Source organism: Montipora foliosa, chromosome 5, assembly GCF_036669935.1.
Source record: "Montipora foliosa isolate CH-2021 chromosome 5, ASM3666993v2, whole genome shotgun sequence".
In the NCBI taxonomy this organism is placed as follows: domain Eukaryota; kingdom Metazoa; phylum Cnidaria; class Anthozoa; order Scleractinia; family Acroporidae; genus Montipora; species Montipora foliosa.
Genome location: NC_090873.1, coordinates 32391919 through 32406918, shown reverse-complemented (window position 1 = coordinate 32406918; position 15000 = coordinate 32391919). Strand labels below are relative to the sequence as shown.

Here is a 15000-nt window from a genome sequence, read left to right as displayed (position 1 = left end):
TGCCAATGCACCATCTACAACATAATAGAGCACATACTTTAAGTGCAGGTTGCACTTTTACAAAAATTACCAAAATTAAGAAATTGATTTATTATACTTATCGTTATGTGCTCTTTTTCCTTAAAATGTCAACGACTATCGCTGTTTCTGATTTCGGGCCTGGCATATTTACTTACAAGCTAACTTATTTTGTATTTCTTGTTCCCCTCCTTCTTTAGAAACATAACGCAGTGAAATTTTACTCTACTTTCTTTTTTATTATGCCAATGCACCATCTACAACATAACAGAGCACATACTTTAAGTGCAGCTTGCACTTTTACAAAAACCACCAAAATTAAGAAATTGATTTATCGTACTTATCGTTATGTGCTCCTTTTCTTTACAACGTCAAGACCTATCGCTGTTTCTAATTTAGGGCCTGGCATGGTTACTTATAAGCTATCTTATTTTGTGTTTCTTTTGGTTGAATACTCCCTTTATCTTACTGAAAATGTTTCTTTTCTTTACACTGCGAAAGTCTTTAAGGCCAACACGTTATAATTTTGCTTTGAAGAGGTGCTTAAATAGTTAAACGAGTCCTTAGGTTGATTGGGGTCTCGGTAGAAGCCTTGTTGAGACAAAACATGACGTCAAAAGTTTATCCTGGAGAAAAAGAAAACCCAGAAAGTGGCGGATGCGATATGTCCAGAAATGCACATATTGAGATGTACGCCGATGTTGTCCCATTGCTCTTCCGCCTGCGGCCATTTTGAAAAACCGCTTAAGTGATTATCCCGTGATAATCACCTCATTGGCAACCAATCAGCGCAGAGAAGTGTCAATAATCACCTATAGAATTATACCAAATTGAGATGTACGCCGATGTTGATAAGCGTCAAGAAGTGTTCCTTGCTCTTCTGCCGAACTTTAACATCACTTGTGTCCAGAAATGCTCACAATTAACATTATTAAGTGTCCTCTAAACTGCACTGAGCAAGGAAAAATTATCAGCTGCATTGACCATAACCTGAATATTATGCTAACCCTAACACATACTTTGTTGTTCAAACAGGAAGCAAAATGCTTACAGTTAAAGGGGCATTTGATGTTTAATATCAAAATTAGTCGAAGATCTAACTATGTGCACTTCTGAAGTGGGTTGTAGGCGACTTTAATTAAGAGCTTGCCATGTTGAGAAAGTCCGTTCGTAACGTTAATTTAAATATTTGCTCAGTTGAACTTAGCTTCACCAATAGGACATTTGCATGATGACGCCATTTGGTTACAAATACCAGAATCCTGCAGATTTTGCTTGTCCCATGCTAAATAGAGCTATTGGTTTTTTGAGCCTGCTGGGAATACAAAAGTTAAATAAGAAAAGAAAAACAAACTGAATTCTAGTGGTTGTAGTCAAATGACGCTATCGTGAAAATTGCCTATTAAAAGCACTCAGTCATCTTCTACACGCGTAACAATAGAGGAATGCTGGGTGTAACGGATTGCCAAAACATGCGAAGAAATAAACTATTAAAATAAGTAAATAAATAATGATGATGATTAGTATGTCGCAGCCTACTCCAGCTTTTTGACGTTTTAACAATTGGATGACTTAGCCAACATATGCAACAAATGCCTTCTAGTAGAGAAATGAAAAACTCTGGCCTGACCTGCTTCTCGCGAACAGTGCAAGTAAACTTGCCTTCACTGACTAGAAGCACGCCATTGTGTTTGTTTGAGCAGAGTGGACCATGAGACGAGGGGAGTGCACCTAAGGTTACGATAATGGTGTCGTCCGAGATTCTTCTCTTTTCTTGCTTGTTAATGGCCAAACAAAGTCAAGACAAGGCAGACCTTTGAGCTTTAAATTGTTAAAATGTGTCGGTCTCGGTAAGAACATGTGCCTGAAAGTTGGCTATTTGGTTGGTAGCTGGTTGTACTTAGACAGTGTAATATCTCACTTGATAATAAATAAATAAATAAATAAACAAACAAATAAATAGCTTTAGCAGCAATCTGACTACAATGCAAATCTAAAACCGAGAAGACTAAGAGCAAAGCTTTATAGCTAAGTCTGATAAGTTACTTTAACTAAAAATATTCATAGCTATGCTCAGCAAGCATTTGCTGACAACTGTAAATCATTCATTCAGAATGTGTCCAAGACTCGTCTTGGACACATTCTGTGTGCTTACAGCCTGATGATTTTCCTGTTCCTAAACTTCTGTTTCTTGCCCCTACCAACAATGAGATCAAAGTATGATTGGATAAGTTTAATGAGCTTCATAAGTGATTTTAATGAACCAATTCATTGCTGTGCAGCTTGGAACTCATATGATAAGACTTGCCTTGGACACATTCTCTGGTTTTTCAACTTGGATGATGTCTGCTTCATCGGCTTCTGCTGCATTTGACCCCTGCTAAGATGAAAGGTATGATAGCATAAGATTGAAGGTAACTTCAATACACAAATTCAGTTGTCATGCAAGGCCAAGCACAAGTCTACAACTGCAAGAAGTTTGTTCTACAAAACTTACCTTGGACACATCCGGCAGGTTTGCAACTTCAAGGTTGTCAAGTTCATCAACCTCTGCTGTCTTTGACGTCTGTGTGCTATAATAATATTTCGATTCGTCGTGATTGTCCCAGCTAAAGTACTCCTCTTGCTCCTCCAACATATCGTCAAGTCTCTTATACAGCCGCTCAAAGCTTGGCCGTTCATCTGGGTCTTGGTTCCAACAATCTGTCATCAAGGTGTACCTTAAAGATGAACAAATAAAGGAGTTTTCTTTTATTCAGGAAAATCGATGATCTTCACATAACCTACTAACACTGTTTCCCTTTAATTCATGTGTAGCTTACTGAACAGGATATGTTACATTGTTTCAACTGTAATTGCTTCCGCAGTGAGTGAACCCGAAGCGAACGAACGAGGCAGCTCTCTAATTGGGAGAACACATTTTTTCTTCGAAACGCGAGGAATTGTGGTCCCGGAAAGGTCAGGGGCGTAAGGAATTGTGGTTACGCGTGAATTGAGGAATTAATGGCCCAGTTTCACCCTTAATGCATTGCGCGCCTGAGTGAATCACTTCGAAATCCATTTCAATCCGTAGTTATTTTTCTATTTCAGTTTCTGCAATTAATGTAAAAAGGAATTCTTTGTTATTATATTGTTGCTTTTCACCTATATTTCGGATAAAGATTTTAATAAGGCGTTCAGTTCGATCATTTTGTGTGAGCATGTAGCTGTGGTGTGACTGAAGAGGATAAGGAGAGAACTACGCGTGTTGGAAGGCCCCGTTTACCGGGTTCCGCTCAGTATATTCGTCTTCGCCAATCCGTGTTTAATCTTTGGAGAGAGAGGAAAGTCAGTCTGGGGAAGTTCACGGATGGCGAATTTGCAGAGTATCTTCTACATCGAAGGTGAGCTTGCTTTACGTAAGCGTTCGATTTCGACCGCGTATAAAAGTAAGCGTTCTCGTTGTTTGGGCGATGGAAGCTAAGCTTATATTGCTCCTAATGAAGCGGTAACTTATGGGAATTTGTGTTCACATTTTGCTTTAGAGCTGACAGAGACCCTTCTCCCGGTGGGGATGAGTTACCTTCGACTTCGTACGATCTCGGTTATCATGTATACACAACTTGTGGAAATGAGTCTTATCACACCTGTCCCTCGATCTCAGATCATAAAAAGTGTTGAATTTTTTTTTTCGTTATTGTCCTGTTATAGTTGTCCTAGCAGCCCTTTTTTCCTTTTTCAAATGTGATTTATTACATTACAGTGCAGTATTGTTGAAAAAGCCTGGGTGTCTCTGTCTTTTGCAGGCTCTATAGACTTTATATTCATCATAATTTAGTGTAGTGTGGTCTGCAGTTGTAATCATGATTACACTGTAACCATTAACAGCCTTGAGCCTGTCTGAAAATGAAATTGTGGAAAAGAAGCGGATTATTTTGCTGGAGCAATTGCTTTTAGATTAATGGAGTTGTTTACTTCAGTCATCGAAGGAAGTCAATTGAGTGTTGATAGTAATCAGGCAGTTGCTTCTGTTCTGGTTTCACTTGAATGGCTGAGAGGTCTACTGGTAATTGTTTAGTAATTGATTTGGTTTTGGTTTTACGACACTCAATTTAGAACCACTACAGGATCCAGTGAAACCAATTTATTTAATTACTTTGTGTGTTGCAAGTAATAACTGTGTAGTATCTGATCACCTTCTACTAGGTATCCTTACTTCATCATGAGAGTAACGTTGGCTGCAATCAACCACAACATGCACTTGTCAAGAAAATCAAAACTTACTAAAGCGCGAAAAGAACAAGGCCATAGAAAATGGTCAAAAAGGTCTCAAAAATCTCATGCCGAAATTGTGAAAGAAGAAAAATCTTTCAGTTACTTCCCCTTTCCTGTAGCAAAAATGCTGCATAGGCGCTCCATGTATGAGGGAAGTTTCACATTGCCTTCCGATAGAATGAATGAATCTTACCCAAAGCAAATTGCCCACACTATTGGCGTGAAGGAGCCCCCGCCAACTGAAGAGTTGATGAAAGGACCTTTTTGTTTTGAAAAGAAGCTAAAATGAGCATTGGAACAGCATGCTACATCTTTCTACATCAGAAACTGTTTCTAAAATGTCCATGTATTTATTAACATTTACAGACTGAAGTACAAATGGACTAAGGGCTTTCCCTGTTACATGGAAAAGTTTGAACAAAACAATGTTTCATATCTATGTTACGTCCTAGTAGATGCATCAGCAGGGAAATAGTCCCACTTTTCATAACAGACATCTACAGCAAGCTGATGGAATGAATTTATAAATAATGATAAAGATAAATTTATAATAATGACGAAGAAAAGCAAGCAATAGTTTTGAATTACATCATTTTTCAACAAAGTTTTATGTAAATTCAGTACTTGTTATATGCAGTAAATAAGTTGGTTTCTTTAAATGTGTAGAAATAGCAGGTAACAGAATAAATACGTCTTGATAAAGTTCATTTTCTGCCTATGACTATCAGTAGTGATTGGCCAGACAACCCAATAACATGATCCAGGCCAAGGTAAAAATGGGCATGGGAGGGAATATGTGTTTCTGATCAGGCTTATAATATGCACTAAGCATGAGTGACAGATGTTCACATGTCAATTATTTCGAAATCCCATGTATCTCCCACCAGGAGAAGGGAATGCTTGTCGAATCATCCTTACTGCACAAGCACGTCGGACTCGTCTTGTCCCCTCTACCCAATTTCCTATATTTCCAGAGAGAGAACTGACGATAGGCTGCTTTGCGTAAGCTTTCCTTGGAATTCATCAGCTCTGATATCACACCGTGCCTTCATGCACACTTCAAGAATGTCTCTGTCCAAGCAAATGTTATGAAATGTTCAATAAGAAGTGATGCACTGCCGTTTCTTGCAACAGACATTTTCTTCCTCTGTTTCCATTGGCACACAAACCTGACACTGGCACCATGGTACAGGTAGGTATTTTGGAGGTGCAGGCTCTTCGGGTAGGTTGTCTGCAACTAGCTTTTTAGCGAAGTCCAAACTGCCCCTGCCCATACTCAATGATTTAACCAGCAAGTCATTCTTTGTAGGGTTATCCAGGGATTGAATGAATTCCTAGCAAGAAATTTCACAAAATAAAGATAATTTTCGAATAAAGATAACCTATACAAGCTTGAGATTTACGGCTAGATGCCAGCATTACATATTTGAGCATCAGCAATGCCGATGGATGTTGACACCCCCACCCCCCACCCCTCTATGGATGAGGTCAATCAGAATTCGACTGGTAGGAATCTTTTTCAAAGGCACCGACAAAAAGTGAAGGGGTAGGAAAGGTTTTTTCAAAGGGTTCCGACAAAAATCCGACCAGTAAGAACCTACTCGTCCATATCCCGGGGTCAGATCGTGAATGGAACGTCCCACCGCTCGGCACCATCAGGAATTTATATATTTTCCTGGCTTCTTTCTGGCTTCTTTGTGTGACTGATACTGTTGATACCAAATCCGTAGACGAAAAAATATATAAATAAACGCTAGAAGAATGGTTAAATTATTGTGATAGAACATTCATTTGTAAGCTTCTGTATCATACGGCTTTATCATACCTGATTTTTGCACTTGGACTTGACACAATTATTTACAAGCGTCGGCACAACTGAGGTCGGCTGCTTTGCACAGACACTCTCCTCTTCCTCTCATCCGTGCACATTGCCCTGAACAAATACTGTTGAGTCTTTCATTTTCTATTCCCTGAAAAAGAAAGAAACAATTCAGGTGTTGTAACGAAATATAAATTCAGTACCGCGGCCGCGTGCAAATTGCCATTTGAAATGTCTCACCTCTGTAGTTACGACTAATCCTTCTTGCTCGTTGTCCTCTTCGTTAGAGTCCAGTGCTGACCCGTAAAAATTTACAGGTGTGTTTGCGGCGTCTTGTAGAAAGCTGTCCGTGAACCACGGATGCGGTAAACTTTTCAATACAAGTTATTAGCCAAAGAAAGTGAAAAAGACAATCTTAAATTGGCGCGCTTCGAATCGACAAGAAACAGAGGAAACCGGCGATAAGCAAAGAGCCAATGAGGAATCATTTCGTCATTTGAAAACAATAACAAACGGGCGCAATGCCGAATGGGTGAAACTGGGCCTTTAAGATGCACGTCCCAGAGTCTTCGTTCCTAATAAATGTGAGTAAATTGCTCGTTACACAGAAGATTATAATTACAACAGAAGCTTGCAGCTACTTTCCCAATTCGAGGTAACTTAACCTGTAGTTCATTTTTGCTTCTTTTATCCGTGATAAACGTTATTGCAGCTTCGCCAGCGAACCGTCGTTAAATTACTGCAAGCCTACTTGACTATCTCCCTTCCCCTCGGCAGCATTTCTACAATGTAGGTAAACTAGTAAAATACCTAAAGGCGGTTTCTGAAATCCATGTAACTGTAGCTCCAGTCAATTCTTGTGTCGTTTCAGGAAGTGTGAGTCGGAGGAAATGGAAACTAAGGCAAAGCCAGTGGCTTTGTACATCTTTGAGTTCTGCGAGACCAGATACGACAGGAGGTCTTTCTTTCAAACTCACATTCTAATGAAGTCGCAACAAATTTCAACTGTGTTACCTGGTAGTTAGCCTAGCAGTTATCATCAAGCATTTTGTGTTTCAGGAAGACGGATGCAAAGAGGCATGAAAACAGATAAAACAACTCACTCGCACTATGAAATTCAAAACATTCCTCCTTCGATCGTATGTACCACATGCACCTTTCTAAAAATGGTTTCATATGATGTTTCCTGTCTATAGTTACTTAGGGAGAACTTACACACGGTCTGTGCAGATGTCAGGTTTTTCCAGTCTGTAACCACTCTTCAAGCTCTCCAAGACCTCTTTATGTTTCTTCAGAGCGTAAGGTGAGCCCCCTGTAAATTATTCACATAACATGTCTTGAGGCACACCATAAACCATTTAAAGAAAGCGAGGTGTTTTACTAAAGAAAACCCCGATTTCATAAACATTTGAACCTCACAATAAACAAGTACACACAAACTTGGGAAAATCGAGATCGTTAAGCCTATTTTTATCATGAACTGAGGAAAAAGTGGCGGATTGGTCACGTATAAACCTTGGCGTTGGACTATCTTACAGACGTTTAAGCTCTCCTCACCCCACCCCCTCTCCCAAACAAAACAAAACAAAACAAAACAAAACAAAACACACAAAAAAAAAACCTGAGTATGTTTCCCCGTTCGTTTGCGTGATCTAATTTCTGTGAGTCTGCTCATTCATCACACTAACTTCCTTCATTTCTTTCCTTGCTCATTCAGCCTGTCAGTCAGTTATTCAATTAATCTATTGGTTAACCACTCAGTCTCTGTGTCAACCGCTCAGTCCTTTGGATAGTTGCTTTACTAGTTGGATGGCCAGATTTGGTTCATTCCCTCATTTGTTTACTCAGTCATTCAGTCAGTCAGTCAGCCTGTTAGTCAATGTTAGCCGGTCAGCCAGTTAGCCTTTGAGTAACTCATCAAGTCGGTTACAGTTGTAGTTAACCAGCCAGCTCCTTTGATAACGCATTCATTTAGTAAGTCAGAGTGATTTGGTAGGTCAGCCAGATAGGCAGTTGGACAAACAGTCAGTTGGCTAGACGTTTCACTCTTCTTAGTTCTTTTACTCATCGAACCAGTCAGTGCATGAGTCCATCCATCTGTCAGTCAGCCTGTCCAGGTTTTTTCATTCAATGTTTGAGGTGTAAGAAAGGGCTGTTTTCTGTCAACGCATCTCTTTTCTCCTTTACGTGGAGGTACATGTAATGGCCAAATTTCGGGGCCTAGATGGATGGATTGGCAGCATCATCAGTAACAACCTGTTTTTTTTTCCTAGAGGGAACTTTACATAGCCGAAAACGTACTAAAATTCAAGCCTGCTTTCTTAAACTATAAAGAAAAAATACCAGTTAAGTAAGTACACTTGTGTACAGAGAAATCTGAGAAAAATTTAAACCCTGGACACAAGCCAAGAGAGGTGACTCGGGTTCATGGACTGTAGACTGACAATAATGATAATATAAATTGGACTTCTTCCTATTGTTTCGCAAGGCGGAGAACCACGAGTACAAAACTCATAGACTTTCATTTCAATTTTTTATACAGACAAGTGCCAACTAGCAAGCGGTGAACAGAAAATGCACTTTTTCCTTCAAGACGCACTAGAAACGCCAGTTCATCTTTCTTGGTCATTCTCCCTAACTTCGTGAACAGGGAGCTTAAGGATGCAACGATTTAAAGCCAAGGACTGAAAACCAAACTGAACTTTCGCATACCAGGACAGTAGCAGCTTTTAAAACTAATCGTACCTATTACTCGTAATTTCTAATCAGCCTCGTGCTGCGAGTTCGGCTGATTTTGAAACCATTTCCACAATTACTTCCTAAATTATATCGGCCTCGCGCTGCGCGTTCGGCCAATTTTGAAATCATTTGCACGATTACTCCCTTAATTGTACTCCACTCAGTCGTACTACTATTACTGATCATCGGTTCATTTCTAGTTTCCGTAAGTGGCTCGAATAAGACTTGATATGTGGTGTGATATCCTATATGGCCATCTAAGTTAGAACAAAAGATAACACGGTCTTGTGCAATAGTCTAATTGTTTCTTCAATTTAATAAGCATACTGTTTCAGCCACTCTGTCACTAACAATTTATGTAATGGGCTTTTAAAGTGCAAAAAAATAAAGAAAATCGTTCTTTTGTTTGCTCGTTCGTTCAACGGGTCAGATGGTAAGTGGTTCATTGGCAAGTCAGTCAGCCAGTCAAGTGGCCAACGTTTAATTGTGCAATGTGGAGTATATTTTATAAAAAAAAATGATGGAGGCTTATCTATTGGATAAAGTTATCCGGGCCAGGCCAGGGCCAGGTTATCCTAATATCGAAGAGATGATACACACATTTTTGAATAACTGTAGTTTCACAAAACACATGTTCTTGCATTCGAGTCTCATTATCAGCAAACGACTAAAAGTATGGTAAAAATATATTAATTAAAATTGTATAAATAATTCTTATCACTGACCAAGAGTTGCGATTTCCCACAGGACCACGCCATAGGACCAACTGCAAGTAAAACAAATGGATCAGCAAAACCAAATAGTGTTCATTTTGCTGCTGGTGTGTAGTTTGGAATTAGAAGTGAAATTTAATTGATACAATACCAAAGATGACAGGTTATCTCCAACATTGAATACAATCTATGAAATTTGCTTTTTTCAAAAATCCCATAATACAGTTAATTTTTTTTTTTCTTTTTTTTTTGGGGGGGGGGGGGGAGGGCGTTAAACATTGGATATCCAATTCACTGAAGCATGATACAGGACCCAACAGTAAATAACTTGTATTGTTTTTATGCAAAGGACCCCACAAGACGTATTGCATTATGGGGATGGGAAAATAGGAAATGAAAAATACAGTAACAATATTGATTATCTTGTGTTTCAGTACTGACTTAAGGTGGCTGAACACAATTAAATATTTCTAGTGCTAATCACCCTTACTTGCAGTCGACGACTGAATTGCGAAGCGCGCGGCTCACGACATCGGACTGAAAGCATACAAATGCGCCTCTGGCTGCCGCTATACAGTCCATGTTTGATGTCGGAGCACAGCACCACAGCTAGATGTTAAATAGCTGCGAGTCGATTTCGATGAGGGAGGAAAACCGGAGAACCCGGAGAAAAACCCTCGCGTCAGGTTAAGATCGACTGAAACTCAGCCCATATGCTGGCCGAGGCCAGAATTGAACCCCGGCTCGCAGTGGTGGGAGGCCCGATAGATAACCACTAAGCCACCCTGACTCCTTACCAATGTTTCATTTACCTTTTTCTCTAAAACCCTTGATCCTTTGGTCCCCAAAAATGGTAGGTAAAAAGTTAACAACACGATCTTCGGTTTTTTTATAGTTAAGCTGACGTATATGCAATTGCCATGGCAACATGAATAAATATAAGCAGGCCTTTAAAATCGGTTTTGTTTATTTGCAGAAAAACTGGTCGTTAGATTTTCTTTATAATTTGCATGCAACAAGCTTGTAACGATGCTCACAAGTTAACACTATTTTAATAAACATTTAATTGACAGAGAAATCTGTAATTATCTCTTCTTGAAGGTTCACTGGAATATCTAGAATTTCCTCTGTTAAAGTTTAAATTTTTTTCAATACTCCAGTTACGTATTTCAAAGTATCTTTGTGCCAAATTGCGTTCAATTCTAACGAGTGGTTCTCGAGAAATAGGCGTATTTCCGAGAGAGCCTTTCCGCATTCAATCGCAATTTTTTGACTAACTACACATGCCCTGCATTTAACAGGGTTCTTTCCATAACAAAGAAAAATCTGCGAATTGCGAAGTTCTTTGCATTCAGTGCATTGTTACCGTTTCTAACATACATTTCTCATAAAAGACTAAAACCATCAAAACACTTTGTTCAATTATGAGGAAAAATAGTACAGATAACGGATGCATTGAGCAAATAAAATGATTTTTGTATCGAAGCCATGTTTTTTTTTGTTGCAATCCTTGCACGCGCGCTGCATTGCGTTAGTTATCAAACATAATACTCACACATCGCTCCTGGTGGTGAAGATCTCTTCAAAAATTGACTCGGGAGCCATCCACTTCACTGGCAGTTTCTTCCCAGTGTCTACTTTGTACACCTCATGGTACAAATGCCTCATCAATCCAAAGTCAGCAATCTTGACTCTCTTACCATGACCCACGAGAATGTTCCTTGCAGCTAAGTCCCTGTGGACTAGGCCCTTCTGGGAAAGATAGGTCTGTAAACGAAAAAGAATAACCATGGATATTCCTTTGGATTTGGCTAGTGGCTTGGGAACTGGAGAATTTCAAGAAACCGTCGGGCCAAACAGACGCCTTGATCATATCACGCCAATTGTACATCCAGTGAAAGTGACTCCGAACATAATTGATTTCTTCAAATAGACTTACTTAGCGTTAGGTATTAGCACTTTCTAAACGAAAGAATTTGTTTATACAAGGATAGGAGTTCAATACTTCCACTCCACTAAAAATCTCATCAGTATGATACTAACCGAACACCATAAATAAACTGGGAGCAACAACATGTACTGATATGCCAAGCCAGGCATTACAAAGCTCAAAGGACCAATCAACCACCTTTTAAGCAATGCAAAGATTTCACTTAATGCTGCGAACAACAATATTACAACACTGACTTGGATAGAGTTTAGGTAATCGTGATTCCCAGTCACAAAGAGAGATCTTATTGCTGCTATGGCTAGACCCTGAAGCTAGCTGAGCAATTATAGCGATTACAACCAGATGGTTTGCGAAAATTGACTTATGTCATTCCAATCATTATTAGCTTACCATGCCACGTGCAATCTGCCAGGCAAGTTTTATAAGATCAAGTGGAGCAAATGACTCGCAATCCTCATCACAGTCATCGCCCATATTTTTGGTGGGAACATCTTCCTGGTTTGACGCGGATGACGAAACTACCACCAAAGGTATCGCATTGCTGCCATCAGCGATGTCAGTTCCTTCATTTCCTGCTGGATATGTTAAAGAGCAGCTGAGCAAAGAAATCCCACTTTCATCATTGATATCACCGATGAGGTCTTCTCCTTCATCGTCTCCTGCAGAAGCAGGAGGGGTGCTGGACAATGGTATTGTGCTTTTACTGTTGCCAGAAGCAATGGTTTCATCATATTCTTCTCCACTTACTGAAGGGAGGCTTAAAAAGGGTACTGTGCATTCATCGTTGCCAGAAGGGAGGGATTTTTTCTGTCCTTCCCCAGACGTGGTAGGGCAGCTAATGACAATCATGGGTATCACACATTCATTGCTACTAGAGGTGATTTTTTCTTTGTGATCTTCTGCCGATGTAGAGGGGAAGCACATCAAGGGTGATGCAGGATCAATGTTTCCAGAAGCGATGGTTTCATCATATTCTTCTCCACTTACTGAAGGGAGGCTTAAAAAGGGTACTGTGCATTCATCGTTGCCAGAAGGGAGGGCCTTTTTCTGTCCTTCCCCACATGTGGTAGGACAGCTAATGGCAATCATGGGTATCACACATTCATTGCTGCTAGAGGTGATTGTTTCTTTGTGATCTTCTGTCGATGTACAGGGGAAGCACATCAAAGGTGATGCAGAATCAATGTTATCAGAAGCGATGATTTCCTCATGTTCTGGGGCACATGTGGAAATGCAGCTGTTTCCATACAACACAACTGTTTTAGTCTCATCTGCTTCACCACCCTAAGTGAGAAATTTATTCCGTTAAATTAACAAAAGATTCATTGCAGTTGAGTTAACAAACATTGATTTAAGCCTCAGCCTTCAAGTTAATTATCCTTTTTTGGGCTGCCATTATTTTTATTTTTTTTTTTACAGTCAAATCAATTTATGTTAACACTCTACTTTGCCTTCTATAACTCTAAATGTCGATTACTCTTCTAGTAAGTGAAACAACAGATTACATGGTCACTTCAAAATTATCAATGGCAGCACAAAGCCACTGTTACACGTTGGAGTGGAACGGCTCTGCAAAAAAGTTCCAGCAGGCGTTGCACGGTGTAACATAACAAGTCGAAGCTGCTGCGGTTGTGGCCGTTACGTTTGTGCTCTGAGCATGAAAGGGACCTGGCATTCACAACACCCGGCATTCTTCAAGATGGCAAATACAGGGAAAGAGAAGACACGCCGAAAAGTACTTAAACAACGCTTTCATTTCATTTCCAGTATCGATAAATTCTAGTGATAATTCCGTGTCGACTAACAGAAATTCTTTTTTTTTTGTTAATACATCGAATGACTTTTAAACTTTGTAGAAAATAATTTGCGATCTTCTCAGTTGCTTCGATCGACGGCAAAAATGCAGCCTCGATTCAGCCGGCGATCACCCTTTTCTCAAGCGGCGATTTTCACCAGCAGCCGGCACTTAGCTGCATCCCTGAATCACAATTATATGGCCTGTTGGTACATGTATCTATAAGCTTTAGCTGCAGACAAATAATTTCTACAAGGCTATCCAATAATGTTTACTGTGGGTTTTAGGCATTTGATATTGCTCCAGTTTTTAAAAAAAATGGCACAAAGGAATGAGAATAAAGATCTATCAGGTCTGCATCCTGGATTTAACATCATATCAAATTTAAGAAGCATATACCTGGTCTAGTGTAGCTGTGTTGCATTCTTTTGTTTCTGCATACTGTTTTTTGCTTTCAGTAATAACGACAGCTCCCAAGGTAGAACCTCTAATCTGTGTATACAAGTAAGCAATAAGTGTTATCTTAAAAAAGCGGTTTGTGGTCCTCATTGACCCACAAAGTCACAACCATACAATTTGTTTTGGCTAACACCCAGGCCTCGATTGTTCAAAAGGTGGATAGCGCCATCCACCGGATAAACACTAGGAAAACCGATTGAGTTATCCAGTGGATAGCGCTATCCACCCTTGGAACAACTGGGGCCAGATGAGTTTAGTTTTAAGATGCAAGTGAAGCTCGCCGTAGGACATTCCTTTGAATTTTCCTATCCAAATGTTGTAATATTCTTTGTTTTTCCCTTAATACTCAATGCATCTATAGGAATTGGCTTACTAATGATGTTTGGCTAACATAATTACCTGACTTCTTTTTGCTCTCAACCAGTGAAGCAAGTCTCCATGGGGAACATACTCCATAATCAGACGAAGAGGCGTCTTCTGTGGAGTGGCCTCTGTCCAACAGCCTACAAAATTCAGCACGTTTGAACTCTTCCCCAGTACCTTCATGAGCTCAATCTCATTCAGAAATTCTAATTTCTCCTCTTCATTGGCGTTTTCTTGAGAAAAAAAGTTATGAAATAATGTTGAACAAATCAGTTTCAAAGTAGGTTGCTTACTGTTTCATGTGCAGTGTGATGAACGGTTATTTATGTTATTGTAATCTGACTGCAGTCTATGCGGTAAAGCACAACCCAGTATTTCCCTTTTTCTGTCACTACGGGCAATGTAATTGGCTGTGGCATTTATGAGGATGAGTTATACACCATCTCTCGAGATAGTATAACTCTTTGAGGGAATTTCCGGTCATAAAGGCGAGACAATCCCTGGTTTTTGCTTGAGAAAACAGCTTGCATTTTTAACCCGCTAAACTTAAGACGAGCTGTTTTCACGGTACTTCTGGATTTTGCCGACTTTAACTAGTCAAACTTGTCCTACTGAAAACAAAAACCAATGGAGTTTTAGTTTTTAGAACTAGGGGTTGTCGGAGCTTAGGAGAGTGAGTTCGATATGTTTGTAGGCGTACTGGTAGCAGTTGAGGGGGAAGGATGGATGGTTCGTGCGATAGATAAATATTTTTTGCATATTTGAAAGTGAGGGTTGCGTACAGAGAAAAGGTTGTGAAAGCTAGTGATATCGTATGGTTCTGTCCAGGTGCTTGTAGAATGCGTCAGGCAAGTTAATAGAACATTTTGTTTTAGGACCTGTGTACATG

At 39.7% G+C, this 15000-nt stretch overlaps 1 protein-coding gene and 1 long non-coding RNA gene across 2 annotated transcripts in view; both read right to left on the bottom strand.

Moving 5' to 3' along the window:
* LOC138003125 (uncharacterized) overlaps positions 1-15000 on the bottom strand; it is a 315129-nt gene that overhangs the window by 112551 nt on the left and 187578 nt on the right. The window lies entirely within an intron of this gene.
* The window catches only part of LOC138003122 (uncharacterized), a 29565-nt gene continuing 16861 nt past the window's right edge, over positions 2297-15000 (bottom strand). Inside the window, exons 4-11 of the mRNA XM_068849073.1 lie at positions 14148-14344; positions 13689-13781; positions 11885-12778; positions 11099-11310; positions 9556-9596; positions 7307-7403; positions 2516-2738; positions 2297-2398 (exon numbers count right to left, since the gene is read on the bottom strand). Coding sequence (XP_068705174.1) covers positions 2309-2398; positions 2516-2738; positions 7307-7403; positions 9556-9596; positions 11099-11310; positions 11885-12778; positions 13689-13781; positions 14148-14344 — 1847 coding nt within the window. The 3' untranslated portion in view covers positions 2297-2308. The remainder of the gene's footprint in view (positions 2399-2515; positions 2739-7306; positions 7404-9555; positions 9597-11098; positions 11311-11884; positions 12779-13688; positions 13782-14147; positions 14345-15000) is intronic.